This window comes from Phanerochaete carnosa, assembly GCF_000300595.1.
Source record: "Phanerochaete carnosa HHB-10118-sp unplaced genomic scaffold PHACAscaffold_2, whole genome shotgun sequence".
Taxonomy (NCBI): Eukaryota; Fungi; Basidiomycota; class Agaricomycetes; order Polyporales; family Phanerochaetaceae; genus Phanerochaete; species Phanerochaete carnosa.
The window spans coordinates 1,686,043-1,708,770 of record NW_006767629.1 but is presented as its reverse complement, the minus strand read 5'-3'; the positions used below and the strand labels follow the sequence as shown (position 1 = coordinate 1,708,770).

General features: G+C 57.1%; 6 protein-coding genes across 6 annotated transcripts; 2 read left to right on the top strand and 4 right to left on the bottom strand.

Annotated features, from left to right (window-relative positions):
• Positions 1-889: 889 nt before the first annotated feature.
• PHACADRAFT_136668 (uncharacterized protein) lies at positions 890-4,806 on the top strand. The gene is made up of 12 exons (XM_007391749.1): positions 890-1,385; positions 1,448-1,742; positions 1,805-1,926; positions 2,055-2,321; positions 2,371-2,472; positions 2,523-2,632; positions 2,685-2,742; positions 2,792-2,875; positions 2,928-3,082; positions 3,139-3,427; positions 3,485-3,625; positions 3,710-4,806. Exons 1-12 carry the CDS (start codon positions 894-896, stop codon positions 3,929-3,931), a joined length of 2,337 nt encoding a protein of 778 aa, XP_007391811.1. The 5' UTR covers positions 890-893; the 3' UTR covers positions 3,932-4,806.
• A 1,082-nt stretch (positions 4,807-5,888) lies between these two features.
• Positions 5,889-6,584, top strand: PHACADRAFT_249551 (uncharacterized protein). Its single transcript, XM_007391748.1, has one exon. It carries the CDS (start codon positions 6,150-6,152, stop codon positions 6,552-6,554), a length of 405 nt encoding a protein of 134 aa, XP_007391810.1. The 5' UTR covers positions 5,889-6,149; the 3' UTR covers positions 6,555-6,584.
• A 1,189-nt stretch (positions 6,585-7,773) lies between these two features.
• Positions 7,774-11,791, bottom strand: PHACADRAFT_249548 (uncharacterized protein). The gene is made up of 14 exons (XM_007391747.1): positions 11,417-11,791; positions 11,262-11,362; positions 11,171-11,207; positions 11,052-11,111; positions 10,981-10,993; positions 10,841-10,917; positions 10,320-10,781; positions 10,198-10,253; positions 9,986-10,142; positions 9,906-9,930; positions 9,831-9,845; positions 9,703-9,774; positions 9,303-9,654; positions 7,774-9,245 (listed from the first exon to the last, which is right to left on the bottom strand). Exons 1-14 carry the CDS (start codon positions 11,748-11,750, stop codon positions 9,195-9,197), a joined length of 1,812 nt encoding a protein of 603 aa, XP_007391809.1. The 5' UTR covers positions 11,751-11,791; the 3' UTR covers positions 7,774-9,194.
• A 643-nt stretch (positions 11,792-12,434) lies between these two features.
• Positions 12,435-15,209, bottom strand: PHACADRAFT_249546 (uncharacterized protein). The gene is made up of 14 exons (XM_007391746.1): positions 14,838-15,209; positions 14,682-14,782; positions 14,585-14,621; positions 14,464-14,523; positions 14,392-14,404; positions 14,255-14,331; positions 13,731-14,198; positions 13,616-13,671; positions 13,403-13,559; positions 13,321-13,345; positions 13,245-13,259; positions 13,121-13,192; positions 12,701-13,052; positions 12,435-12,624 (listed from the first exon to the last, which is right to left on the bottom strand). The coding sequence occupies exons 1-14, from the start codon at positions 15,169-15,171 to the stop codon at positions 12,574-12,576; spliced, it is 1,818 nt and encodes a 605-aa protein (XP_007391808.1). The 5' UTR covers positions 15,172-15,209; the 3' UTR covers positions 12,435-12,573.
• A 718-nt stretch (positions 15,210-15,927) lies between these two features.
• Positions 15,928-18,749, bottom strand: PHACADRAFT_249541 (uncharacterized protein). Its single transcript, XM_007391745.1, has 15 exons — positions 18,407-18,749; positions 18,246-18,346; positions 18,150-18,186; positions 18,038-18,097; positions 17,973-17,985; positions 17,783-17,918; positions 17,311-17,710; positions 17,199-17,254; positions 16,989-17,145; positions 16,913-16,937; positions 16,838-16,852; positions 16,702-16,776; positions 16,592-16,647; positions 16,241-16,536; positions 15,928-16,186 (listed from the first exon to the last, which is right to left on the bottom strand). Exons 1-15 carry the CDS (start codon positions 18,711-18,713, stop codon positions 16,136-16,138), a joined length of 1,785 nt encoding a protein of 594 aa, XP_007391807.1. The 5' UTR covers positions 18,714-18,749; the 3' UTR covers positions 15,928-16,135.
• A 152-nt stretch (positions 18,750-18,901) lies between these two features.
• PHACADRAFT_249539 (uncharacterized protein) lies at positions 18,902-22,573 on the bottom strand. Its single transcript, XM_007391744.1, has 9 exons — positions 22,308-22,573; positions 21,809-22,191; positions 21,481-21,759; positions 21,109-21,430; positions 20,762-21,053; positions 20,076-20,693; positions 19,883-20,023; positions 19,647-19,829; positions 18,902-19,592 (listed from the first exon to the last, which is right to left on the bottom strand). The coding sequence occupies exons 1-9, from the start codon at positions 22,511-22,513 to the stop codon at positions 19,161-19,163; spliced, it is 2,856 nt and encodes a 951-aa protein (XP_007391806.1). The 5' UTR covers positions 22,514-22,573; the 3' UTR covers positions 18,902-19,160.
• Positions 22,574-22,728: the final 155 nt, after the last annotated feature.

Genomic DNA, 22,728 nt, shown 5'->3' with positions numbered 1-22,728 from the left:
ATTGTGGTAACGACGTCGATCATGACACTCACGCAGGCTTGCCCTTCTCGACGTCTTCCGCGACGACGAAAGCGTCCGGCACTTCAATGCCAGCAGCCTTCAGCGCGGCATTGGCGTATTTCCGCGTCGCGGACGTGCAAATAGCCCAAACAGGCTTAGGAAACCTCGCACCGTTGCGGAGCTATGCAGATAGTATTAGCTTAATCCGTAGTAAATTGTGTCGGATACTTACGTTGCTCATGATCTCTTCTACGCCAGGAAGGCGGATGATACCACTCTTTCCGTCCTTAAAAGCGGATGTTACGATGGCTTCTTCGAATCGCTCTGCTTCACGCTGTACTTACAGAATCGGCACAGTGTTCAGAATTGTAGATACGGGACATACTTCGAGCTCATCGGGGTCTTCAATCTTGCAATGTACGCGGAGGTTCTCTACAGTTCGTACGCCATGAGAAGCTAATGCCGCCGGTCAGCAGCATAAAGGTGTGATGCGAGTATTTGTACGTACAGCTCAGAATATCGTGGACATCGAGCCCAGGGTATGACTGGGCGAAGACCTCCCATGCACCCACCACTCCTGCGGTGGAATCCACTAGTGTTCCGTCCATGTCGAATAGACTACGGCCTGTTAGCTTGTTCTCTGAAGCTATGATTCTGTGCAGACTTACATTGCATCGAAATGGTGCGTTTGAGACATTTTGAGGTCTTAGGCGGAGAGTTAGATGGCCGGATTAGCGGCGAGACGGTCTGTTCAACCCGGACCTCGATGACCGACGACCTCGCGGCGCGCGACATGGGCGCTTGTTCACTTGTGCCGGACTAGTGCCGGATCTTGGCCGGATCACACGGGTATCATCTCGGCGTTACTTGATCCTGCTTCGCATCCAAGTGCAATGCCACCACGACGGAGGCAGCAGTTTACCCAGGAGAATGTCGAGCAGCAGCTGCAGCAGATACATCTCCTTGACCCCTCCTCGACATCGGAGAACCTCGAGCAGCTCGGCCCCATCATCAAGCAGATACATACCAATCGCCAGCAGGAAGCCTACCTCCGCGCGGTCAAGCAGCTCATAGACTCCAAGGACGCAGAAATTGAGCAAATATGTGCAGACAATTACCAAGAGTTCATCGGCTCTGTATCCACGCTTTTTACCATCAAATCTTACACGACGAACCTTCGGGACACTATCACTTCGCTTGACCAAAGCGTGGCACAAGTTGGCCAGGGCGTGGTAGAGAAGAAGCGCGCTTTGCTAAAGTCGAAGAAGACCGTAGCAAACCTGGACGAGGCCATAGACACACTGCAGGCATCACTTCGTGTCCTAGACGTTGTGAACCGCGTAGGCGAGATGATCGAGGAGGGAAAGTACTGGAGTGCCCTCAGGGTCCGTAGTTCCGCTTTGTCCGTATGTCTACCCTGTAGCATTGAATGGCCATCCATGTTCAGTCCCTCGAAGACATTGAAAGCATGCCACCGACTTCCTTGTCGCAGACCCCGCTCTTCCAGCATTTACTTTCCTCGCTGCCTTCGTTGCGTAGTCAGATCAAGGATGCCGTGACGGCAACTATGAAGCAATGGTTGCTGTACATCCGAGAAATCAGCTCAGAGGTTGGTCAACTCGCCCTAGAAGCCATGGACAATCGTACACGGAGGTGGCGAAGTCGAAGAGAGAAGGACCCCATGCTAAAGCTTAATCGCGTAGGCAGTGCAGTGGAAAGCGTGACCTACGAAAAGATTGATCGTATGTCCATGCATTTTGTCGTTTGCCGTTTGATTTGTGCTCGTGCTGAGATGACATGTTAGACAATATCCTGGATAATGACCGCCTGAAGGTCGACTTCACACCCCTGTACCAATGCATACACATCTACACCGCTCTAGACGCGCTAGATGAAATCCGCAAGTCGTACCAGGCTGACCGGAAGGTAAGTCGTCTGGCCCAACCCATAGTCAGGCAGATGTCTGCTCGAGCGCGGTCGTGAAAAGTGGTCCCAGACCTGCAACGGAATGAGATGCAAAACGGACCTTACCCAGTACTCATAATGCTATACAGGCGCAATCAGACTTGATTATCCAAGACACACTTCCGTTATCCCAGTTATCCCCCGTCACGCAAGAAATTGTTGGTTTTTTCATCATCGAGACACATGTCCTCAATACCACGGGCACCTTCCGGTCGGAACGCGACGTTGAGGAGCTCTGGGACGCACTGTTGGGACGCCTATCCTCTGCAGCGGACCGGGCTTTGAGCAGGGAGACTGAAGCCGACTCATATCTCAGAGTCAAGGAAGGGCTCATCGCGTTCGTTATGACTTTGGAGGTCAGGTCTCTGCTTATGGGGCTGGACGTGTACTAACTTGGGGATGTAGGCATATTCGTACTCCACGGCAAGTTTGCACTCATTCATCATCGTTCTCTTCGAGCGCTACGTCTCGTTACTTGAGAAGCAATTTGCGAAGCGTTTCGAGTCGGTCAGTGTTCTTTAGACTTCTGTTTGGCATGTGCTCAATTTGTTTCATAGATCATATCGCAAGATGATTGTCTTCCTATGTTCATCGAGAATGAACGGGATCGAGACAGTGTACTTGACACTGTCTGGCTTGGTAATTCTGAGCGCGAGCAGCTTCTCGAGTAAGTTCTGCATAACTCTACTGGGCTGGTGATGACACTGGGGAACTCACAGGAGCCCGCTGCCCATCAATTTCCCGTGGTCTTCAGGATTCTACTTGTGCTGCCAAGACGTACGCCTCCCATATACATCTGCGAATAAGACTCACAGTCTATATACAGATCCGTAACTTTGTCCATAATTTCTATCAATTTTTGGAAGGCGTCTCGCAGCATCACCGTAACATCGACGACTTGCTCAGCAAGGTGAGTGTTTTACCCTACTACAAAGCTCGAGCTGTGACTGTTAGTTTTCTAGTCGCTGGAGAACTTGCTCACCAAGCACATTGCCGAAAATATGGCTCGCCGTGCTGAGGCGACCTCAAATCTATCGCAACTGGCCCAGATTATCACCAACCTGGAACACTTTGAGGTAGCATGTGCGGAGCTTGAGCGGTCGCTGACGACTATCAGGTATCGCTTGGACGAGCGCCCAGTCTTTCTTACAAGCTGATAGGCCTGTTTTTCAGGTCATCGCAACGTGGGGGCACCATCCGGGTGAATGCCTCGAGTGCGTTTTCTTCCGCCCTCCTACGCGCCCTCGCACGCGTGAACGCCTCGATCACGTCCAAGCTTGACGACTTCTTTGGGCTGTCCGAATACGACTGGACGCCAAATAGCCGTGTCAGCAGCCCGAGCATGTACCTGTACGAGCTCATCAACTGGCTCACGACCGTCGTCGACACGCTCGTCATCAAGGAGGAGTATAAGGATCAGGCGTATAAGAGCGCGGTCGAGTACCTCGCGGACTGTCTTATGGTATGCATTCAGACGCATTCGATAGACTACTGTTGGATGCTAACGGAATGGGGACAGGAATTTCTAACGGGACGCAGCATTCCGATGCTGAACGAGAACGCGATCCACAATATCCTCGTCGACGTTGACTTTCTCGAGGACGAGTTCAAGCAGGCGGGGCGGCCGCAGCTGCTGGCTGCCTTTGCGGAGCTGCGTGCGGTGCGTCTCTCCGCTTTGGTGCACGGGCGTAGTTGCCGTGTGCGTTGCTTAGCCGTTCGCTGATCACATCCACCGCCCGGACAGATCGAGTCCCTCGTGTTGAACAACAACGTGCAGCAGTTCCTCAACCCGACGATACGCCAGAATAACTATGCCGTCATACGGGCGAAGCGGCTGCAGTCGATGCTCGAGAAGCTCGCGCGCTTCGGAGGACAGAGTCGGGACGCGCCCACGCGCGAACGGGGCGAGCGTAGGCGGAAGGAGGTTGAGGCTATCGGGAAAATATACCCAGTCGAGACGCGCTGATCCATCGATAGCCGGCCTGCATGTACTCCATAACGACGGACATCATCCATTGGAGAATATATACCCAGTCGCGGATGTATTACATGCGTCGCGCTCACATGCACTCCACGTAAGCTAAAGGGACATTCCCGGGGCGCGTTTCGTACAGGTAACAAGGTTGACGAACTAGATGCCCCAGACAGAAGACGGTAATCGAGCCGATGGAGATAGGAAATTATGAACGAGGAAACAGTGTTACACAGCAGGGTCGAGGGGCAGAGGGTTCCTTGCTTGTCGTTAGGAATCGTGGCATCGTTCATGAGGAACCCGTGATGTTGCAAAGAACTCAGACGCCTAGGTCCGTCGCTTGATGTTGGTACTGAGCCACTCGAGACCCTCGTACAGACCGTCACCGCTGGTTGCACAGGCAGCCTAAGGCGCGCGTGTTAGCGGAGTCGGCGCCAAAAATCCGCATACAGCCAAGGGAAGCGTACCTGGATAAACCATGTCCTCTGCCGAAGGCCGTGGAGACCGAGCTTGTCAGTAATCTCCGCTGCATTCATCGCGTTGGGCAGATCTTGTTTGTTGGCGAACACAAGGAGAAGGGCATCACGGAGCTCGTCCTCGTTGAGCATCCGCTGCAGCTCCTCGCGTGCCTCAGACACACGTTCCCGATCGTTCGAGTCGACAACATAAATAATGCCCTGTGTGTTTTGGTAGTCTGTTCGGGATCTATGAGCGGACAAGGAGCTCATAAAAGACGGTGAGTCACGCACAATGCCTCCAGAGAGGACGAATCTTGTCCTGGCCTCCGACATCCCAGACGGTGAAGGAGATGTTTCTGTATTCGACGGTCTCAACGTTGAAACCTGCCATCGCGCGCTGCATGAGTTTTTCTGTGAAGTGAAAGACGGCGGAAGAACTGACCGATAGTGGGGATAGTGGTGACGATCTCACCCAGCTTGAGCTTGTACAGGATTGTTGTCTTACCGGCGGCGTCGAGGCCAACCTGCAGGATGTTCAGTGTTCTGAGCCACTTGCCTTACGATGGCGGATCGGACGACGTACCATCAGTATACCTATGCGTTGCCAAAAAGTGTCAGCACGACGCAAGTTCTGGATTTGTTATCATCGATGGAGACAACGCACGCATTTCCTTCTTGCCGAACATTCCTTGCATGGCTTTAGAAAGCATCACACCCATTGTTGCGAAGAGTAGAGATCAAAGACGACGTGGCGAACGGTGAGGGTGGTGTCAAGGTCGACTTTGGTCCCGGTTGCGTGAGGCGAGTCTGCGTTCCGAACTTTGTAACTCCGCTGCTGACTAAGCGTAGCAATTTCCTTCACACCGCCTCCCTACCTCAGCCACCTTTTATGCACCCTGCCTCCGTCGAGTCGGCCACGTAAGATATAGCATAACATACGTGGTTGTTCATTATATCATGTCCAGGTACCACAGCGCAGCACTACTCGTTGCGGCGCAGGCGCAGGCGTCCGAGGGTGCCTCCAGTGTGCCGCCTCGAGGTTTCCGCTCTGAGCTCTCCAGCCAGCAACGCGAATCAAAACGCTGACGTGGAAGGCAGATAAAGCGGCGGCACATTGAGAGAGTTTCCCTGGACGCTGTGCATGCAAGCTCTACAGCCTTGGTGACTCGGGCGTCTCGCTCAGCTTTGTCCGGGCGACCTCCCCCGCTGGGTGCACGGGTCTGTCATTTGCCAATTTATTGCTTTCGTCATGTAAAGTGGGCGGTTTTCTTCTAAACAGCGTTGCTTCGACGCCTAGGAAAGAGAAGTGAAGCATGACTCTACTTAGCAACCACGATAGTCCTGGGATGCAGGGTCGTCTGACCTTTTGAACGAGCATCTTTCTACGTATCATGTTCTTCAGTGAAGGCTTGCTTCCGCGTGGCCTTTGGCGTTGTCCACAAATGTCCACGCCCAATAATCGCGCTCCCACCTCCATCTCGTGCCTTTCCACGAGGCTTTTAAACAGTTTATATGACGCACATATGTACCCGTAGCAGAGTTTCTCTGGAGCCTCATCAGCGTTCTGAACCTGCCGTTGACCGGTCATTACTAGCACCGTGACGTCTGTGTAAAGCGCGTTGTTTGTGCATGTTTGTCCGCCTTGACGAGATTTACTGCATCGATCGAGTCAAGCTTGGGACTACCAACTCGCCTCGCACTCTTCCTCTTGACTCTTTCGCCCTCTTAGAGCACCCTAGAATCTCTGAGATACTATGCCCCCCAAGGCAGCGTCGGCAGATACCGCTGAACTCGTCGAGCTCTTCAAGTCAATTGGTCTCACTCAGTCCAAGGCCGCAGAAGCAGCCAAGAGCCCAAAGAGCGCAACTACACTCAAGGATATCATAAGAAAAAAGCAGCTCGCTGGCAAGAACCTCGATGAGAAGACTGGCGTCCTTCTCGCGGCTCTGGCCGTTCAGGGGAACAAGCTAGACGAGGACGAACGAGGGTATGCTGTTGATGCAATCTTAGATGGAAGACTGAAGAGCACAGACCAGGTTTCAGGTAACAGGATGCTAGGAACTGTTGTTATGCATCTGCTCAGCTCCTTGCTCGTATTATCTAGCCGCTACCAAGTATCTCGAGTCACACCCCGTCCCAGTCGATCAGGCCGACTTTGACAAGCAGTGTGGTGTAGGTGCGTATCACGCGACCTTCAAGAAAAAACCTTGTCAGATTGTTGACCTTCCTTAGGCTTCAGCATCACTGCGGAAGAGCTCGCGACCCAAGTCAAGGAATTTATATCCTCGAGTACCGCGACCGGATGGGACAAGCTCGGAGCCACCATTGGCACATTAAAGAGCACCGACTTGCGGTGGGCGAATCCCCTCGAACTTAAGAACGCTGTGGAGGCAGCCTTCGCCGAGAAGTTTGGCGCCAAGGAGGCTGCAAAGCCTAAGGGCAAGGTGTGTCCTATGTGATGAGACGGAGAATGGATCTTAATTGTCCTGGTGACTACTATAGGAACCTAAGAAGGAGGCAGCACCGAAGACCACCACCACAGATGCTCCTGAGTCTGCAGTGTCGACTTCGAGGTCCGTGTTTGCCGAAGGCTTCCTTGGACGTCTCCACAAGCCCGGCGAGAACCCCCAGATCCACCCTCACCTGCGCGACCAGCACTTGGCGGCTACCGGCGGCCAGGTCTGGACGCGTTTCCCTCCTGAGCCCAATGGATACCTACATATCGGTCACTCGAAAGCGATCTTCGTGAACTTTGGCTATGCGGCGTATCATGGCGGAAAGTGCTACTTGCGTTACGACGACACGAACCCCGAGGCGGAGGAGGCTCAGTACTTTGAAAGCATATTGGAAACCATCCGGTGGCTTGGGTACGAGCCGTGGAAAATCACATACTCGAGCGATTACTTCGACAGGCTATACGAGCTTGCTGAAGAGCTGATCAGGAGAGACAAGGGCTACGTCTGCCACTGCACTGGTATGTCATCATTCTTTCTGTGAAATTATTGCATGCTGACATCTTTCTTCAGCTGAGGAGATGTATGCCAACCGTGGGGGTGATGAACGCGGTCCTCGCAGGGCATGTGCGCATCGCAGCCGATCAGTACAGGAGTCGCTCGCGGAGTTCAGGAAGATGAGAGACGGCTTCTACAAGCCAGGAGAGGCAATCATGCGCATGAAACAGGACCTTGAATCTGGCAACACCATGATGTGGGACCTCGTCGCTTACCGTGTTCTCAACGCCCCGCATCACAGAACACACAACAGGTGGAAGATCTACCCGACCTATGATTTCACACACTGTCTCGTCGATAGTTTCGAGAACATCTCGTGCGTGTCACAACTCCAAGCACTTTCAGGTGACTGATTATTGCATCCTAGACATTCACTATGCACAGTGGAGTTCATAGCTTCTCGCGAGTCCTACGAATGGCTGTGTGATGCTCTCGATGTCTACAAACCCCGTCAGTCCGAGTACGGTCGCTTGAATGTGACAGGTACTGTCATGTCAAAACGGAAAATCTTGCAGCTCGTGAAAGAAGGTTATGTCACTGGCTGGGACGACCCGCGATTGTACACCCTGATTGCCTTGCGGAGACGTGGAGTCCCCCCGGGTGCTATCCTTTCCTTCGTCAGCTCGCTGGGAGTTTCGACAGCCGCGTCAAACATCCAGACAGTACGGTTTGAGCAGGCCATCAGGCAGTACCTCGAAGGTTCTGTACCGCGTCTGCTTATGGTGCTCAACCCACTCAAGGTTACCATCGACAACCTACCCGAGGACTTCGTCATGATGCTCGAGAAACCGCTGCACCCTAAGGTCCCCGAGCACGGTTCGTCCAAGATCCCGTTCACGCGCACGATCTACATCGACCGCGACGACTTCCGGCTCGTCGACTCGAAAGACTACTTCCGCCTCGCACCAGGCAAGACTGTCGGCCTCTTCCAGGCGCCGTACCCGATCACCTGCGTGTCGTACAAGGTCGACGAGGCGACGGGCGAGGCCACCGAGCTCGTGTGCCGCGCGGAGACCGAGGGCGAGCTCGCGACGAAGAAGCCCAAGGCATTCATCCAGTGGGTCGCCGAGCACGCGCCGTCGGGAAGTCCCGTCACCGTCGACGAGACGCGGGTCTTCTACCAGCTCTTTAAGAGCGACAACCCCGCGGCCGCGCAGCCCGACTTCAAGGCGGACATCAACGCGCACAGCCTCGACGTCGTCAGGGGCGCGATGGTCGAGGTCGGCTTCTGGCCGCTCGCGCGCCGGCTGTACGACGAGGCGCGCGCGGAGGGCCGGGCGCGCACCGAGAAGGCGCGGGTGACGACGGAGCAGGCGGAGGGCCACGGTGCGCCCGGCGACGACACGCCCCAGGCGACGAGCGAGCAGCTTGTCGGCAAGGAGGTCGTCCGCTTCCAGGGCCTCCGCGTTGCGTACTTCGCGCTCGACAAGGACGCGAAGCTGGCGTGTCTGGACGAGCCTGAAGGCGTGACGCCTGCACACAAGCCGGGCGATGTCATCGTGCTCAATCGGATTGTTAGTTTGAAAGAGGATTCGGGCAAGGCTGCTTGATTGACCTTCGTAGACGGGCCGCGCACTCGCAGTCGAATTCTAGCTAATGTATAGTACAACTCATATCCTTTCGCAATTGCATTCAGTTCACAGATTAAGTTCCAAAGCCAATCGTCCACGAACAGTGGTACTACACAGCACAGGCCAGTGTTATGCCATGTTCTTTCATTCATGAACCTAGAGATAATTCCCAAAGATGTCCTTCCAAACAGTGTCAACGCGTTTTCACAGAGAGTCCTTAGATGGCCCCAGCGTTTTGCGCCTCCCGCATCTTGACCCACAGGCCGCCCTACAGCACAGCAGTAAGCATCCACCATCGAGGGTGTCGCGCCTGATTACTACTTGCCTTTGCATACAGCGTCAGGTGCGACTTGGGCCAGAACCTCTCGACGCCCTTGCGTCCGGGGGCGCCGGCCCAGCTGGCGGGGACGCGGCACGCGGGCGGGAGCGCGTCCTCGTGGAGCGCGACGTCGTCAAAGTGCTGGAGGAGCCGGATGACGAAGAACGACATCTCGTTGTACGCGAACTGCTGGCCGAGGCAGATCCGCGGCCCGGCGTTGAAGGGCAGGAAGATGAACGGGTTCGGGGTCAGGTACCGCTGCACGCGCGCGTCGAGGAAGCGGTCCGGGTCGAACACCTCCGCGTCCGGGCCCCAGTAGTCCTCGCGGCGGTGCATGCAGTGGACGGAGTAGGAGACGCTGGGCGGGGCGTTAGGCGCGGTGGGAGGGGTGGGAAGAGAGGCTTACGGAGTGCCAGCAGGGATGAAATAGGGCTTGTCGGGGTCTGGGCCGGGAATAGTAGTGTCCTTGACGGGGTAGCTGATAGTTAGACTGTCAGCACTGTCAGTCGTTCGATGGAGGGGCACGCCGCTTACCGAAGGTTCCAAGGTCTAAAGGGCCGAAGGACAGGTGTTAGAACGAGGCGTATGGAGGAGCTCTCGTGGACTCACACAACAGGGTATAGCCTCAAAGTTTCTGCGATGTCACGGTCAGTGAACCGTATGCCATAGGCGAAGGGGATGTTACTTGCCGTTGATGAAGGCTCGCAAATACTTCATCTCCCGGATATCACCGTACGTAGGCCTGCGGGACGGCCCCACCTTTTCAAGGATCTCCGCCCTGAGGCGGCGAAGGACATCTGGATATTGCGAAAGGAAGTAGACCGCGACGGTCAGCGTACCAGCGGTCTGCGAGCAAGTTAGTGTTGGAGTGTGAGAGGATGTATGGTATATCGACACTAACTGTGTCGCGTCCGGCAATCATGATATTCAATACTTCGTCGTGAAGGATTTTTGGGTCTGTGAACAGGTTTTCACCAGTACATCAGCTTTTAATGCATGGAACATATCTGTAACAATACCCACCATTGGTGTACTTGACGAGGTGGTCCAACAACGTCTCATCCTCCTCGATCTCCTCCTTGACCTCAGGCACCTTCCCGCCGTTCCCCTCCTTGATCCTGTCCGCCTTCTCAACCGCAGCCTTGAGGATCGGGTCGAGGAACGCGTCGACGACCTCCATCGGCGTCCGCGTCTTGCTCTTGGCCAGCTCGAACCACGGCCACAGCCAGCCCATGCGGATGCGGAAGTTGAGCACGGTCTGCGCCTCCGCGAACGCGCGCGCAAAGTCCTCTGCGCGGGACGCGGACTGCCCGAGGAGGTGCGCCGGCGCGGTGTGCGGGTACGGCAGCACGGACGAGAGGCTCGCGACGCAGGACCCGAAGAGGAACTCGGTCGCGCTGTCGAGCGTGAAGCGGGAGATGAGGTCCTGGAAGTCGACCGCGTAGCCCTCGGCGAGGCGCGCCTTCATTTTGTGCATGGCCTCCTCTGGCGAGACGGGGTCAGTCAGGACCGTGGGCAGGCAGAGGCAAACGGGGACGGCACACCTGCGTGTCTGTCGAACAAGTCAAAGTGGCCGATTCGCTCGCGAGTGAAGAACGGCCTTGTCATTGAGCGGTGGAACCTGAAAGCGCGAGGGTAAGCCATACGCTACGATGAGCGCAAAGACCACGCGTGAGTATCTCACTTCCACATGTCACCTAGACGAACGTTAGCGCATGAGACCGGCACAGGAGCCATCGGGAAAAGCGAGCGCACCATCCGAGTTGAACACGCCCGTTCCGAGTACGGATCTCATACATATATCGAATCTCTTTCCTGCAGAACATGGGGCATGTCATTGGGTGACGTCAGATGCAGCGGGCGCGGTTACCCACCCTTGACGAAGCTGGTGAATTCGTTAGCTAGTATTGCCTGCATTTATCGGGTGAGCTGAAGAAAGAAGGCTTGAAGGGACAATTAATGTACCTTGACAACACTGGCGTCGGACGTGACATAATTCCTATCCCATAGGATGTATATCTCGAAAGTCTGGTTGACGGAACACATCTTCTCCCATAGCAAGTCGCCTGCACGGGGCTGTATCAGCACCTACGAGCGATTGCTCACGGAGACACACTCACTGAGGAAGCCGTTCTCGAAGGAATCGGTGAGCTTCACGAGAAGGTCCACGCTGCCGGGCCATCGTCCTTGTACGCGGGGCGGCAAGACGGCACCCATCCGCGCGGCCTTGCGGGCGGCGCGCCAGTTGCTATGCCATACCGACAGCCCATGCGCGATCGGCAGGCTGAGCACAGACAGCCAGAAGATTGCCCACGTCGGGATCCACAGGTCGGCGTACCTCCGTAGGAGGATAAGCGCGGCAGCGGTGGCGGCCGAGGGTTTGAAGATGAAGCCGAGCTCGTAGAGGATGACGGTGACGACCTCCCTCTCTGGGAGGTGTATGGCGGGCGACATGGTGGGAGGACGCAGGCTGGGGATGAACGAGGAGCAGGGAGCTGTTCGTGTCTGTCCGAGTGTGAGACTGCACGATGAAACTATATAACTTGCGAACCATGAGCGCCACCACGGACCTCAAGGGGGCGACCGGTCTCGCAGTCGATAGCACATGTCCAGCATTCGAATTCACGGGAGATCGTCAGTGACGATGGTCTGCTCTCGCCTGGCTGCGGTCACGGCTGGTGCGCAGACGTCGAGCCAGTGGTCGGATCAATGCATAATATCTGCGCGCGCGCGCGGCGGGACGGGAATCACGGACTGCACTTTCATGTGCAAAGCACTTGGTTCTCGTTCGCGCGCAGTCAACTTGGCCCAGGCGAAAGACTCGGATGAGTGTCATGCTGATTAGCAGACGTGGAAGGATCACTCGAGATGCCCTCAATGTCCGAACATCGCGAGGGGGTCCAGGACCCCCCGCCAGTCAGCGACGTCCAGGGAAACTGGGTAAGAAAGAACGATATCTCTAGAGCAATCGCTCGCAGAGTTCAGACCGATGAGGGGCAGTTTCTCCAACTTGAGAGAGGCAATCATGCGTAACATGAAGCAGAACCTTGAATCCGGCAACACCATACGACTTCACACGTCCAGTGGGCCCGTGGGGGGCTTTGAGAACACCTCGTTCGTGCCTCGGTCCCTCCAACTGCCTTGCGAAAACGCGGTGTGATAACAGCGGTACTACACACAGGCCAGTATCGTACAACACGTCTAGGGAACATCTATGTAAAAGAAAAACTGTCCGTCCGAGCAGGATGCCGACAGCATCTTCACGCAGCGTCCCCCTTCAGATGGCCTCGGCGTTCTGTGCCTCCCGCATCGTGACCCACAGGCCGCCCTGCCGTGCAACAACACCAGTCAGCATCCAGTCTCGGGGGGTAACAGCAGCAGCAACAACAACCGCGCCCACATACCTTGGCGTACAGCGTCAGGTGCGTCTTGGGCCAGAAGCGTTCGACGCCCTTGCGTCCGGGTGCGCCAGCCCAGGCGGCGGGGACGCGGCACGCGGGCGGGAGCGCGTCCTCGCGGAGCGCGACGTCGTCAAAGTGCTGGAGGAGCCGGACGAGGAAGAACGACATCTCGTTGTACGCGAACTGCTGGCCGAGGCAGATCCGCGGCCCGGCGTTGAAGGGCAGGAAGACGAACGGGTTCGGGGTCAGGTACCGCTGCGCGCGCGCGTCCAGGAAGCGGTCCGGGTCGAACGCCTCCGCGTCCGGCCCCCAGAACTCCTCGCGCCGGTGCATGCAGTGCACGGAGTACACGACGCTAGGGGCGGGTGGGGGCGGGTGGGTGTCAGGCTGGTGAGACAGGCAAATGGGCGGAAAGAGGCTTACGGGGTGTTGGCCGGGATGAAGTAGGGCTTGTCGGGGTTTGGGCTCGGGACGACGGTGTCGTTGACGGAGTAGCTGGGGGAGAATGTCAGTGTTTTCGGGTGTCTCAGAGGAATGCTCGACTTGCCGAACGTTCCAAGGTCTAAGAGATGAAAAGAACGATGGTCAGAGTTTGACATACGCAACCACCCGCACAAACTTACACAGCGGGGTACAGTCTCAGAGTTTCTATGATGTCGTTTAGTCAGCGAAATCCATATTCTAGGTAGAGTAAATGCTGTTTACCGTTGATGAAGGCTCGCAGATACTTCATCTCCCGGATGTCCTCATACGTAGGCCGGCGGGACGGGCCCACCTTCTCGAGAATTTCCTGCCTGAGGCGACGAAGCACCTCCGGATGTTGCGAGAGGAAGTAGATCGCGACGGTCAGTGTGATGGCAGTCTGCGAGACAGAGGGTCAGGTACGCGAGAGAAAACATGGGAGACACCAGTACGTACCGTGTCACGCCCGGCAATCATGATGTTCAGAACCTCGTCATGCAGGATCTTCCGGTCTGTCGACAGATACCGACATCAGTCCTCGCCGCACGAGAGACACCTTCAAGAAACCCACCGTCGGTGTACTTGACGAGGTGGTCGAGCAGCGTCTCGTCCTCCTCGATCTCCTCCATGTTCTCAGGCACGCTCCCGCCGTTCTCCCGCTTCGTCCGCTCCGCCTTCTCGACCGCGGCGGCGAGGATCGGGTCGAGGAACGCGTCGACGGTCTCCATCGGCGCGCGCGTCTCGCTCCCGAGCAGCTCGAACCACGGCCACAGCCAGCCCATGCGGAAGCGGAAGTTGAGCTTCGACTGCGCCTCCGCGAACGCGCGCGCAAAGGCCTCCGGCGCGGACGCGCCGCGCTGCTGCCCGAGCAGGTGCGCCGGCGCCGTGTGCGGGTACGGCAGCGTCGACGAGAGGCTCGCGACGCAGGACCCGAAGAGGAACTCGGTCGCGCTGTCGAGCGTGAAGCGCGCGATGAGGTCCTGGAAGTCGACCGCGTAGCCCTCGGCGAGGCGCGCCTTCATTTTGTGCATGGCCTCCTCTGTAGAGAGGGGGTCGTGAGAACCGTGCAGAGGTAAAAGTAGGTGGAGACGGTACCTGCGTGTCTGTCGAACAGGTCAAAGTGGCTGATCCGCTCACGAGTGAAGAATGGCCTTGTCATGGAGCGGTGGAACCTGAAAGCGCAAGGTAAGCCATGTCATAAGGAGCGTGGGGATCACAGGTGAAAGCCTCACTTCCACATGTCGCCTAGAGCAGTGTTAGCATACTGGTGCGACGCGTAGAACAATGGGAGAAAGCGAGCGCACCATCCGAGTTGAAAACACCCGTGCCAAGAACAGATCGCATGCTCGTGTTGAATGTCTCTCCTGTAAAATCATAGAACGTGTCACTGGGTGTTGTCAGACGACAGAGGGCGCGTTTTCCCACCCTTGACGAAGTTGCCGAAATCAGTGGCCAGAATCGCCTGTGATGGTTGGGGCACGGTTGAGTTGAAGAATTAAAACACAGTGACGCGACAAGGTACCTTGACGACGCTGGCGTCGGACGTGATATATCTCCCGTTCCAAAGAACGTCCATCTTGAGGGTGCGTCCGACGGACTGCATGTTGCCCCATTGCATCTCGCCTGTGTGGGGCTCCGTTAGGCACACTGGCGAGCGCTACGGGGACGGACCACTCACTGAGGAAGCCGGTCTCGGCCTGACGGGTGAGCTTCATGAGCAGGTCTATGCCACCGGGCCAGCGTCCTTGTATGCGGGGCGGCAAGACGGCACCCATCTGAGCGGCTTTGCGGGCGATGCACCAGTTGTTCCACCATACGGTCAGGCCATGCATGACGGGCAGGCTGAGCAGAGTGAGACCGAAGATGGCCCATGTCGGGATACAAACGTCGGCGTATCTTCGTAGGATGACGAGGGTGAAGGCGGTGACGAGGGAGGGCTTGAAGATGATGCCGAGCTCGTGGAGGATCATGAGTACGACCTCCCTCTCTGGGAGGCGTATGGAGGGCGACATGGTGCGAGAGCGCGACCTGGGGGTGACGATCTGGTCGCGCGGTGAGCCTTGTGCGAGCGGGAAACTGCAGGACGTGATATATTATATGCAGAGTGATCCCCAGGACGAGTTTGGGACTCGCGCCGTCGGCAGAGCAAAGTGCTCGGGGAGGTGTCATGCTGATTAGGAGACATGTACCGCGAGGCGGGCATGATGCAGGGAAAACGTGTCGCGCATGTTGATTGACAGGCCAGCGTGAGTGCGTTGCAGTCAGCGACGTCACCCATTATGAACGAGCACCTTCATACCTCCGAACACAGGGTCGCATCTTCAATTCTTGACCATGATCCCCAGCGCACCAGCGGGAGTGAAACAAAGTTTCCCCACCAGATCCGAGCTGGGGAGGATTCCATAGCCAGCTGCACGCGAGGATGAACATGTCTGGCAGCTCGAGTTCAGACGACGTGCTGGCGGGCCGAGTGCTGTCCTCTTGCGCACTTTCCTGCAGCTGGCTCATGCAGTCCCAGTCATGTCACCGTCTCTTATAAACGAGGACATTCGTGCCTCCGAACATGTCAAAGTCAAAATGGACCGTGCCTATTTGGGAAGTGGCCCTCTAGGCGCCTTACCTGAGACGCGCTCGCCATCGTCTTTCACCATGTCGCAGCGAGAGCGTGAAACGTTGGCTTCGCTCAGAGCGTGCTCTCCCTTTCCGTGAGTGACATCTGTATTTTAAATTTAGCGCCGTAAGTGTATCCGCGCAAGAGCACGACCTGGGGACAATGTCTTGTCCGATTGGGGCTACACGAGTGATATATCTACAGACCGAGAACCATCACAATCCGAAGAGCCACGTCGCCAGCAGCTAAGATTCTCGAGCAAGCGTCATACTGTACAGACAAAAAAAAAATGCCACTAGAGTGGCGAATACAACTAGAAGTACACGAGATCGACGTCGCACCGTTTTCTTTGTACATTCTGCAAGTTATGCCTGGCCAACAACTGGAGCTTCGCGCATCTTTACCCACATGCCGCCCTTGAGTGCCACGCGATTAGTCGTATCACCGCCTGTGATGGACGGTATTCGTACCTCGGAATACAAAGTCAAATGGGCCCTCGGCCAAAACTTTTCTTTGCCCTTGCGTCCAGGGAACTTGGCCCATTCGGCCGGAGGCAGTGCCTCAGGTTCGAACGACTCGCGGTCAAACGAAATGCTTTCAAACGTCTGGAGCAGCTTGATGAGGAAAAACGACATCTCGTTGTACGCGAACTGCTGGCCCAAACAGATCCGAGGGCCGGCGTTGAAGGGCAGAAAGATGAACGGGTTCGGTGTCAGGTACTTGTGCAGCCTTTCGTCCAAGAAGCGATCAGGGTCGAATTCTTCAGCTAGTGAACGGAAGAGTCAACCATCGATCATAGTGTCGTCCGACTTGGCACTCACCATCGGGTCCCCAGTAGTCTTTCCTTCGATGCATACAGTGTACTGAATACGAGACTCTGCAGGGTGGCTTCCGTCAGTGTCTGTTGACGAAGCAAAACATAAGGGCGTACGATGCTCCGGCAGGAACGAACCAAGATTTTCCCATCGGATCCGAGTTGGGTAGGACAGTATCCTTAACTGCATACCTAGCACGAACATACATTAGCAGGAGAGAAGAAGCACATCTGGCCAATTTTTGTCGCATACCGCATGTTCCACGGACTGGGTAGTCGAAACGACGCGTGAGCAATCTATAGCAGATGTATAGGTCATCTAACTTACACGGCAGGATAGAGCCGTAAGGTTTCTGCGGGTAACGTCGTTAGCATGGAGCCTCACCATACGTAGATGAACCAACCATTCAGAACAGCCCGGAGATACTTCATTTTCTTCACGTCGTCATAGGTCGGGCGGCCAGTTGGGCCGGCGACGTCAAGGATCTCCTGCCGGAGGCGGTGGAGCATCTCTGGATGTTGGCTGAGGAAGTAGACTACAAAGGTGAGAGTGCCTGCGGCCTAGGCGTGCTTAGCACGACTCGAAACATAGTCGTCCGTCAGCCCTCGCTTACCGTATCACGTCCTGCTATCATGATATTCAGGATCTCATCGTGGAGGATGGTAGGGTCTAGCCATATGCTTTCAGACCACGCACACACCTCCGAAACGCCGCCAAACACGCACCTGACGTAAACTTCGCCAGATGGTCCAGCAACGTCTCCCCCTCTCCGACCTCCTCACCGCCGCTCACCACGCCGCGCTCCTTCGCCTCCCCGGACACCTGGAGCGCCCTCTCGATGATCGGCTCCAGGTAGCTGTCCACCGTGCGCATCGGGTCCGCCGTGCGGCTCCCGAAGAGCTCGTTCCACGGCCAGAGCCACACGAGGCGCATGCGGTGCGAGATCACGTGCTGCGCCGCGCGGAACGCCTCCGCGAACGCGTCTGCAGGCGACCGCGGGCGGCCGTCGCGCAGGTGCGCCGGCGCGCCGTGCGGGTACGGCAGGACGCCGCCGTGCAGGCTGTGCACGCACGCGCCGAAGAGGAACTCCGTCGCGGAGTCGAGTGTGAAACGGCCGATGAGGTCCTAGCGTGCGTCGCCGCGGCACGGGTTAGTGTGTGTGTGGTGCAGATGCCCGGGGTAAGGGGAAGGGCGTACGGCGAAGTCCACGGCGAAGCCCTCACGGAGGCGGTCTTTCATCTTGTGGATCGCCTCCTCGGCGTGTCTGTCGAAGGTCTCGAAATCGGTGATGCGCTCCCGGGCGAAGAAGGGGCGGGTCATCGAGCGGTGAAACCTGTTCTTGGTTAGCGCGAACTCCTGTGAGACTTATCTTCCAACGACTACCTACTTCCATAGTTCACCTGATTTTGTCAAGGTCAGTAGACATTACGAAAGGCAGGCGGTGTGCTTCACCATCTGCATTGAACACTCCCGTTCCGAGGACCGAGTGCACAAAGGAGTCAAAATGTTCACCTAGGTCGCATGGCGTAAATCTCAAGAAGCTAACGTTAAACTTCCTACGCACCCTTCACCCAGTTGTTGAAGTCCGTCGCAAGGATAGTCTGATCAGAGTTAAAACATTACACTCGAAGCACACGACACAGCCAGCGCCGACGCCCACCTTGATGATAGCTGCATCCTGGGTACAGTAGTCCCAGGTCCAGAGCACATAAAAGTTGTACGTTGCCCCCAGCTCTTCAAACTTCTCGTAGAAATAATCGCCTGCCGATACGAAGCTCAACTCAACACAACATGAGCACGAGACAACAAAGCGACACTCACTGAGGAACCCTTTGCGATACGCATAGTCCATGAGCTGGAGGATGTCCACACCGCCAGGTAGCCGCCCCTCCCAGCACGGCGGCAGCGTCGCGCCCAGGCGCGCCGCCGTGCGTGCGTGCCGGCGGTACAGCCACCACGCGCGGCCGACGTGGAAAGCTGGGACCGCGATCAGCGCGCCGGCCCACACAGGGGCTGCCGCGAGCTCGAGGCGGCGCAGCGTGAGGAGGAGCGCGCCCACTGCGGCTGCAGGCGCAACGAGCCGCACGAGCTGGCCGAGGACGAGGGCATGGGCCTGGGAAAGGCGCATCGTGGTCGTTGTGTGTAGATGTCTGTCTGGCTGCGCAGGGTGGGTCAGTCGAGTTTTTATCTGTCCCTGTGGGTGCAGCCGGCTCGGGAGTCTGGTCGTCAACGTCGAGGCAGTTGAAATCCATCACATTCACGTTCTGAAACTTTGTGCTATGCAGGGTCTAACTGCTCTCGGCGAGAATAAATATTGTGGGTTTCACCGTGGTTCCAGGCTCGCCGATTGGAGGCGAGAGATATTCGGATCGTCATCTGAGTGTCTGGCTCCGCCTGCAGGCGATACAACAACGAACAAGTAACGTAACTGGAAGAGACGGTTCTCACTACCTAGGTATAAAGGACGGACCGAGCGCAAATCACAGGTAGGAGGCAATCACAGCACATCTCGTACCAAACTGGACCTCACAAACAGCGCAGACAGCAAAACAGGAAATACCATTTCGAAGAAGGCTCAAGCCGCAACAAGCGCATGCAAGTTGTAGACCTCGCGGCGCACTTTGTAGTACACATCTGACACGGCGCCCTCGAGCTCCAGCTTGCCTCGCCCGGTCTTCTTCACGGCGACGCTCTCCTGGAGCGCGTCCGGCGCGCTGCCCCTCCTTGCCGCGGCGCCGCAGATGAGCACGCCTTCGCCGACAAGCTCCGCCTGCACGCCGACAGCCGCCAGGCGCGCCTTGAGCGCCGTGAGCTTGAGCTCGCCTATCATCGTCGACTGCGGGAGTGCGCGAGTCGGACGGGAGCCGAGGATGCGGCCCCTGGCTGTGTGGCGCGCGGTGACGGCACGGCCGACCGAAGATGAGCCCACGGACTCCAGGATCGGGATCGTCGATGTGGCAAGGCTGGAGACGCGACCCGTGACGTACGCCACTTCGTTGTCCTCGAACTGTGTGTTCGTAGGTCAGGACTACAGCCAGTCTAAAGATGAGCAGCGACGTACCCTGGACATCTTCAGGGATGCGAGCAGCTCGTCACTCAGCGAGATGGAGAAGCTGTTCGTGTGCTGGCCAATCTGCACGCTTTCGCCGACCGCTGGTGCGTAAATGTCCTTGGTCATGGCTCGGATACCTGCGCAGGCTTCTATCAGGTGGTCCGTGGCGGCTTGTGGGGCATGCACAATGATCTGTTCGCACCGTAAGTACATTCGGTATATGAGATCTTCCCAAGAGCACTCACCATTTTCCTTGGATTGACCTGTGGTACGATGGTTTTTACCGCACGCCCATCGTTCAAGCCTTCCAAGTCGACGAAGAGCAGCCTACAGGCGAGCTGAACTTCGACTTCGGTTGTCACGAATTTTGATGGAGGCTCTTGTGGCTACAAAAGTATTAGAACCATACTCAATATACGCAACGACAGATAACTTTACCTTTTCTTCCTCCTCCGTCTTCATCTTCATCTCCTTCAAATCTTCGTTTTCCGCATTCTCCTCAAGGGCTTTCCCCTTCCTCATCCACATCTCGACATCGACCAGCTCCCCATAGTCGTCGATCTTCCGCTTCCTCTCCACGTACGGGAACATCCGGAAGCGCTGCTGCGGCTGGCCGTCCGCGCTCTTGAAGAACGAGGTCGCCTTCGAGACGTTGCCCTTCAGGTAGATGTCGTACGAGAGCATATGCCGCGACACGCCGTCGTCGTCGAGCGCCGCACTCCACGCCGCGTCGTCCACGTCGCGCCGCTTGCCGCCGCGCCGGCCGGCGTCCTTGCGCGGCTTGCGCTCCTCCTCCGCGGCGTCCACGTCCACGTCCATGCCGTCACCGGCGCCGCCGACGCCGGCACCGGCGAGCGCGAGCTCGACCTCGTTCTCGTCGTCGGTGTCCTCGTCGCTGTCGTCCTCGTCGTCGGTGTCCTCGTCGGCGTCCGCCTCGAGGATCCGCTGCCGCCTGTCCTCGGCCGCCTTCTTTGCCGCCTCCCTCTCCTTGGCGGCGCGCTCCCTCGCGAGGTGCTCCTCGAGCTCTGCGCCCTGCAGCGGCACTTTGGAGCTGATCTGCAGTCCGGCGACGGCGTTGAGCTCAGGCTCTCTGCCTGCGATCATGGAGACGGTGTGAGGCTCACCTTCAGGTGGAGGGTGCCGTCCATCATGACGTTGTTGCCGATCTTGCCTCGGTCCCACTTCGTGTCGTCGCGCTGGGAGTTGTCCCACCGCTCAAACAGGATCCTGCCCAGCGTGCCCTCCTCGCCGCGGCCCGTGAGGAGCACGACGTTGTCAGGGATCTCGGCGAACTCTGAGAAGAGCGCGCGAGACGGCCCGTGAGAGAGCGACGACGGCACTGCGAGGATGAGCTTGGGGTCCTTGGACGAGTACCTCTGCATCATCGCGGCAGGGTTCGGGAAGATCTCGAGGTGGCTGTGTGTTCCTGTGAGCCGACACAGCAAGGCGGGAGGACCGATGGAAGACTTACGGGAAACGCAGTGCGAACGCGCCCAAGGCCTCGTTGTCGTCGTCGTCGTCGACACGTTTCCGCTTGCGGTCCTTGCCGTGCTTGCCGTCCTGGCCCTCGACGCCGACGTCCTCCTTGCTGACCGTGCCGCCGAGCCACTCCATCATGCTCCGCACGAACGTCAGCATCTCGTGGCCGGCCCGCGAGAGCAGACAGATGGGGAACTTGAGGCGGGAGTAGCTCCAGTGTTGGTCGAGCAAGACGAGCAGCTCGAGCACCCGCGTGCTTGCGTCGCAGGGCAGCAGAAGCGAGTTTCGCGACGTGAGCGTCGCGGTGACGCAGTCTGCCGATGTATGAGCCGAAGCGGAGAAGCATGAAAGTATGGAATCATACCGAGTAAGGCGGCATCCCTGTCTTTCCGCCGCGCCGTCGTGACGTTGGCACGCTCGGCGTCCGTGATGAGGAGGTCTGGCCGGACCAGGGTCTCGAAGATGCCTGTGTTGCTTGAGCCTTGTCGCATGAGCACAGTGCCGTCCAGGTGGCGTTCACGCATGTGGTTCATGTCGACGGCGTAGAGGATCGTTCCAGCGGTCGGCGAGCGGATCTTCCAGATGGTACCACCGAGGGTGTGTCCGGCATTGAAGGGAATGATGGTCAGGCCCTGACATTTTCCTGCGGAGTATCAGTCCATGTAGAAAATGGCGTAATGCAAAGGACATGCCTTGCAAATGACATGGCTGAGAATAACGCAGGACGTTCACCGAGTCGAACGCGTCATGAACCTCTTGTACGGTAGCGACATACTTGCGCGACCGCGGCTCTGGGGCTGCGCTCTTGAGCTCTGGGCTTTGGCTTTTCTCGTCATGCTTGTCTTGCGCGTCCTGCACCTCTACGTCCTCTGGCATGGCAAGGTCGTCACTGATGTCTTCTTGGTCTTGTATACCCTCGACATCTTCCGTGGCAGCGATGCGTGCCATGGCTTGTACAGGAAGGGTGGTATAGGCCGGAGCAGTCAGGCCCCATCGAGAGTAAGCATAGGGGTACAACCCAGTGTGTTGAAGGTCCCCATGGGACATGAGGACGAGGTCGATGGTCGGCGCATATCTGTCGGGCAGTTTCAATATGGAAGTTGACACAGGGCGAGCAATGGTTGGAAGAGTGTCTGATATACATGGTGGCAGCTATAGAAGCCATACGATAACAGGCAGCCAGCTACGCACTCTTTCAGTGTCTGACAATATTGCTCCCAGTGGTGATGCGTCTCCTGGAGGTCTTCCTCCTTTACTGCAGACGATGTGTCCTCTGGACACCAGTCCGGCGCGCCGCAGTCGAGTAGTATTCGCACATCGTCGACTTGGAGCAGGTAAGCAAGCGGAACGGTGCGGGAGGAACGAGCAGCACCCGACAGAGGGGTGAAGGTAATCATCAAGCACGGTCCCGAATTGGCGCGCAAGCTTCAGAGCGCCAGCGCGAGCACGTCGCAACGCTGTGGCCTGGTTTTGCGACATACGTCGCGAGTACAAGAGTGCGAGGCAGCCGTCGGTGAGTAGGCGCCGCCGCAACGCACCCACGCGGCAACTGCTTGTCCAGGAATGGCAGGCAAGAACGCGTTATTGTGCAGCTCCGGCCTATTGTTCTGCG

Excerpts from the sequence above, each read along its gene's own strand:
- PHACADRAFT_249548 (XM_007391747.1), bottom strand. The coding sequence starts at position 11,750 with ATGTCGCCCGCCATACACCTCCCAGAGAGGGAGGTCGTCACCGTCATC. Across the intron at positions 10,143-10,197 it reads TGATTGCCGGACGCGACACA|ACCGCTGGTACGCTGACCGT; the intron begins GTTAGTGTCGAT and ends ACTTGCTCGCAG. Across the intron at positions 9,655-9,702 it reads TTCATCCCTGCTGGCACTCC|CGTCTCCTACTCCGTCCACT; the intron begins GTAAGCCTCTCT and ends CGCCCCGCCCAG.
- PHACADRAFT_249546 (XM_007391746.1), bottom strand. The coding sequence starts at position 15,171 with ATGTCGCCCTCCATACGCCTCCCAGAGAGGGAGGTCGTACTCATGATC. Across the intron at positions 14,524-14,584 it reads TTTCGGCAACTTCGTCAAGG|GAGAGACATTCAACACGAGC; the intron begins GTGGGAAAACGC and ends ATGATTTTACAG. Across the intron at positions 13,053-13,120 it reads TTCATCCCGGCCAACACCCC|CGTCGTGTACTCCGTGCACT; the intron begins GTAAGCCTCTTT and ends ACCCGCCCCTAG.
- PHACADRAFT_249541 (XM_007391745.1), bottom strand. The coding sequence starts at position 18,713 with ATGCGCCTTTCCCAGGCCCATGCCCTCGTCCTCGGCCAGCTCGTGCGG. Across the intron at positions 18,347-18,406 it reads GTATCGCAAAGGGTTCCTCA|GCGATTATTTCTACGAGAAG; the intron begins GTGAGTGTCGCT and ends TCGTATCGGCAG. Across the intron at positions 16,938-16,988 it reads TCTCCGGGCTGTTCTGAATG|AAACCTTACGGCTCTATCCT; the intron begins GTTGGTTCATCT and ends CGTTACCCGCAG.
- PHACADRAFT_249539 (XM_007391744.1), bottom strand. The coding sequence starts at position 22,513 with ATGATTACCTTCACCCCTCTGTCGGGTGCTGCTCGTTCCTCCCGCACC. Across the intron at positions 21,054-21,108 it reads GCGTTCGCACTGCGTTTCCC|CCACCTCGAGATCTTCCCGA; the intron begins GTAAGTCTTCCA and ends AGGAACACACAG. Across the intron at positions 19,830-19,882 it reads AGGTCAATCCAAGGAAAATG|ATCATTGTGCATGCCCCACA; the intron begins GTGAGTGCTCTT and ends CGGTGCGAACAG.
- PHACADRAFT_249551 (XM_007391748.1), top strand. The coding sequence starts at position 6,150 with ATGCCCCCCAAGGCAGCGTCGGCAGATACCGCTGAACTCGTCGAGCTC.
- PHACADRAFT_136668 (XM_007391749.1), top strand. The coding sequence starts at position 894 with ATGCCACCACGACGGAGGCAGCAGTTTACCCAGGAGAATGTCGAGCAG. Across the intron at positions 1,386-1,447 it reads AGTACTGGAGTGCCCTCAGG|TCCCTCGAAGACATTGAAAG; the intron begins GTCCGTAGTTCC and ends ATCCATGTTCAG. Across the intron at positions 2,633-2,684 it reads GAGCGCGAGCAGCTTCTCGA|GAGCCCGCTGCCCATCAATT; the intron begins GTAAGTTCTGCA and ends GGGAACTCACAG.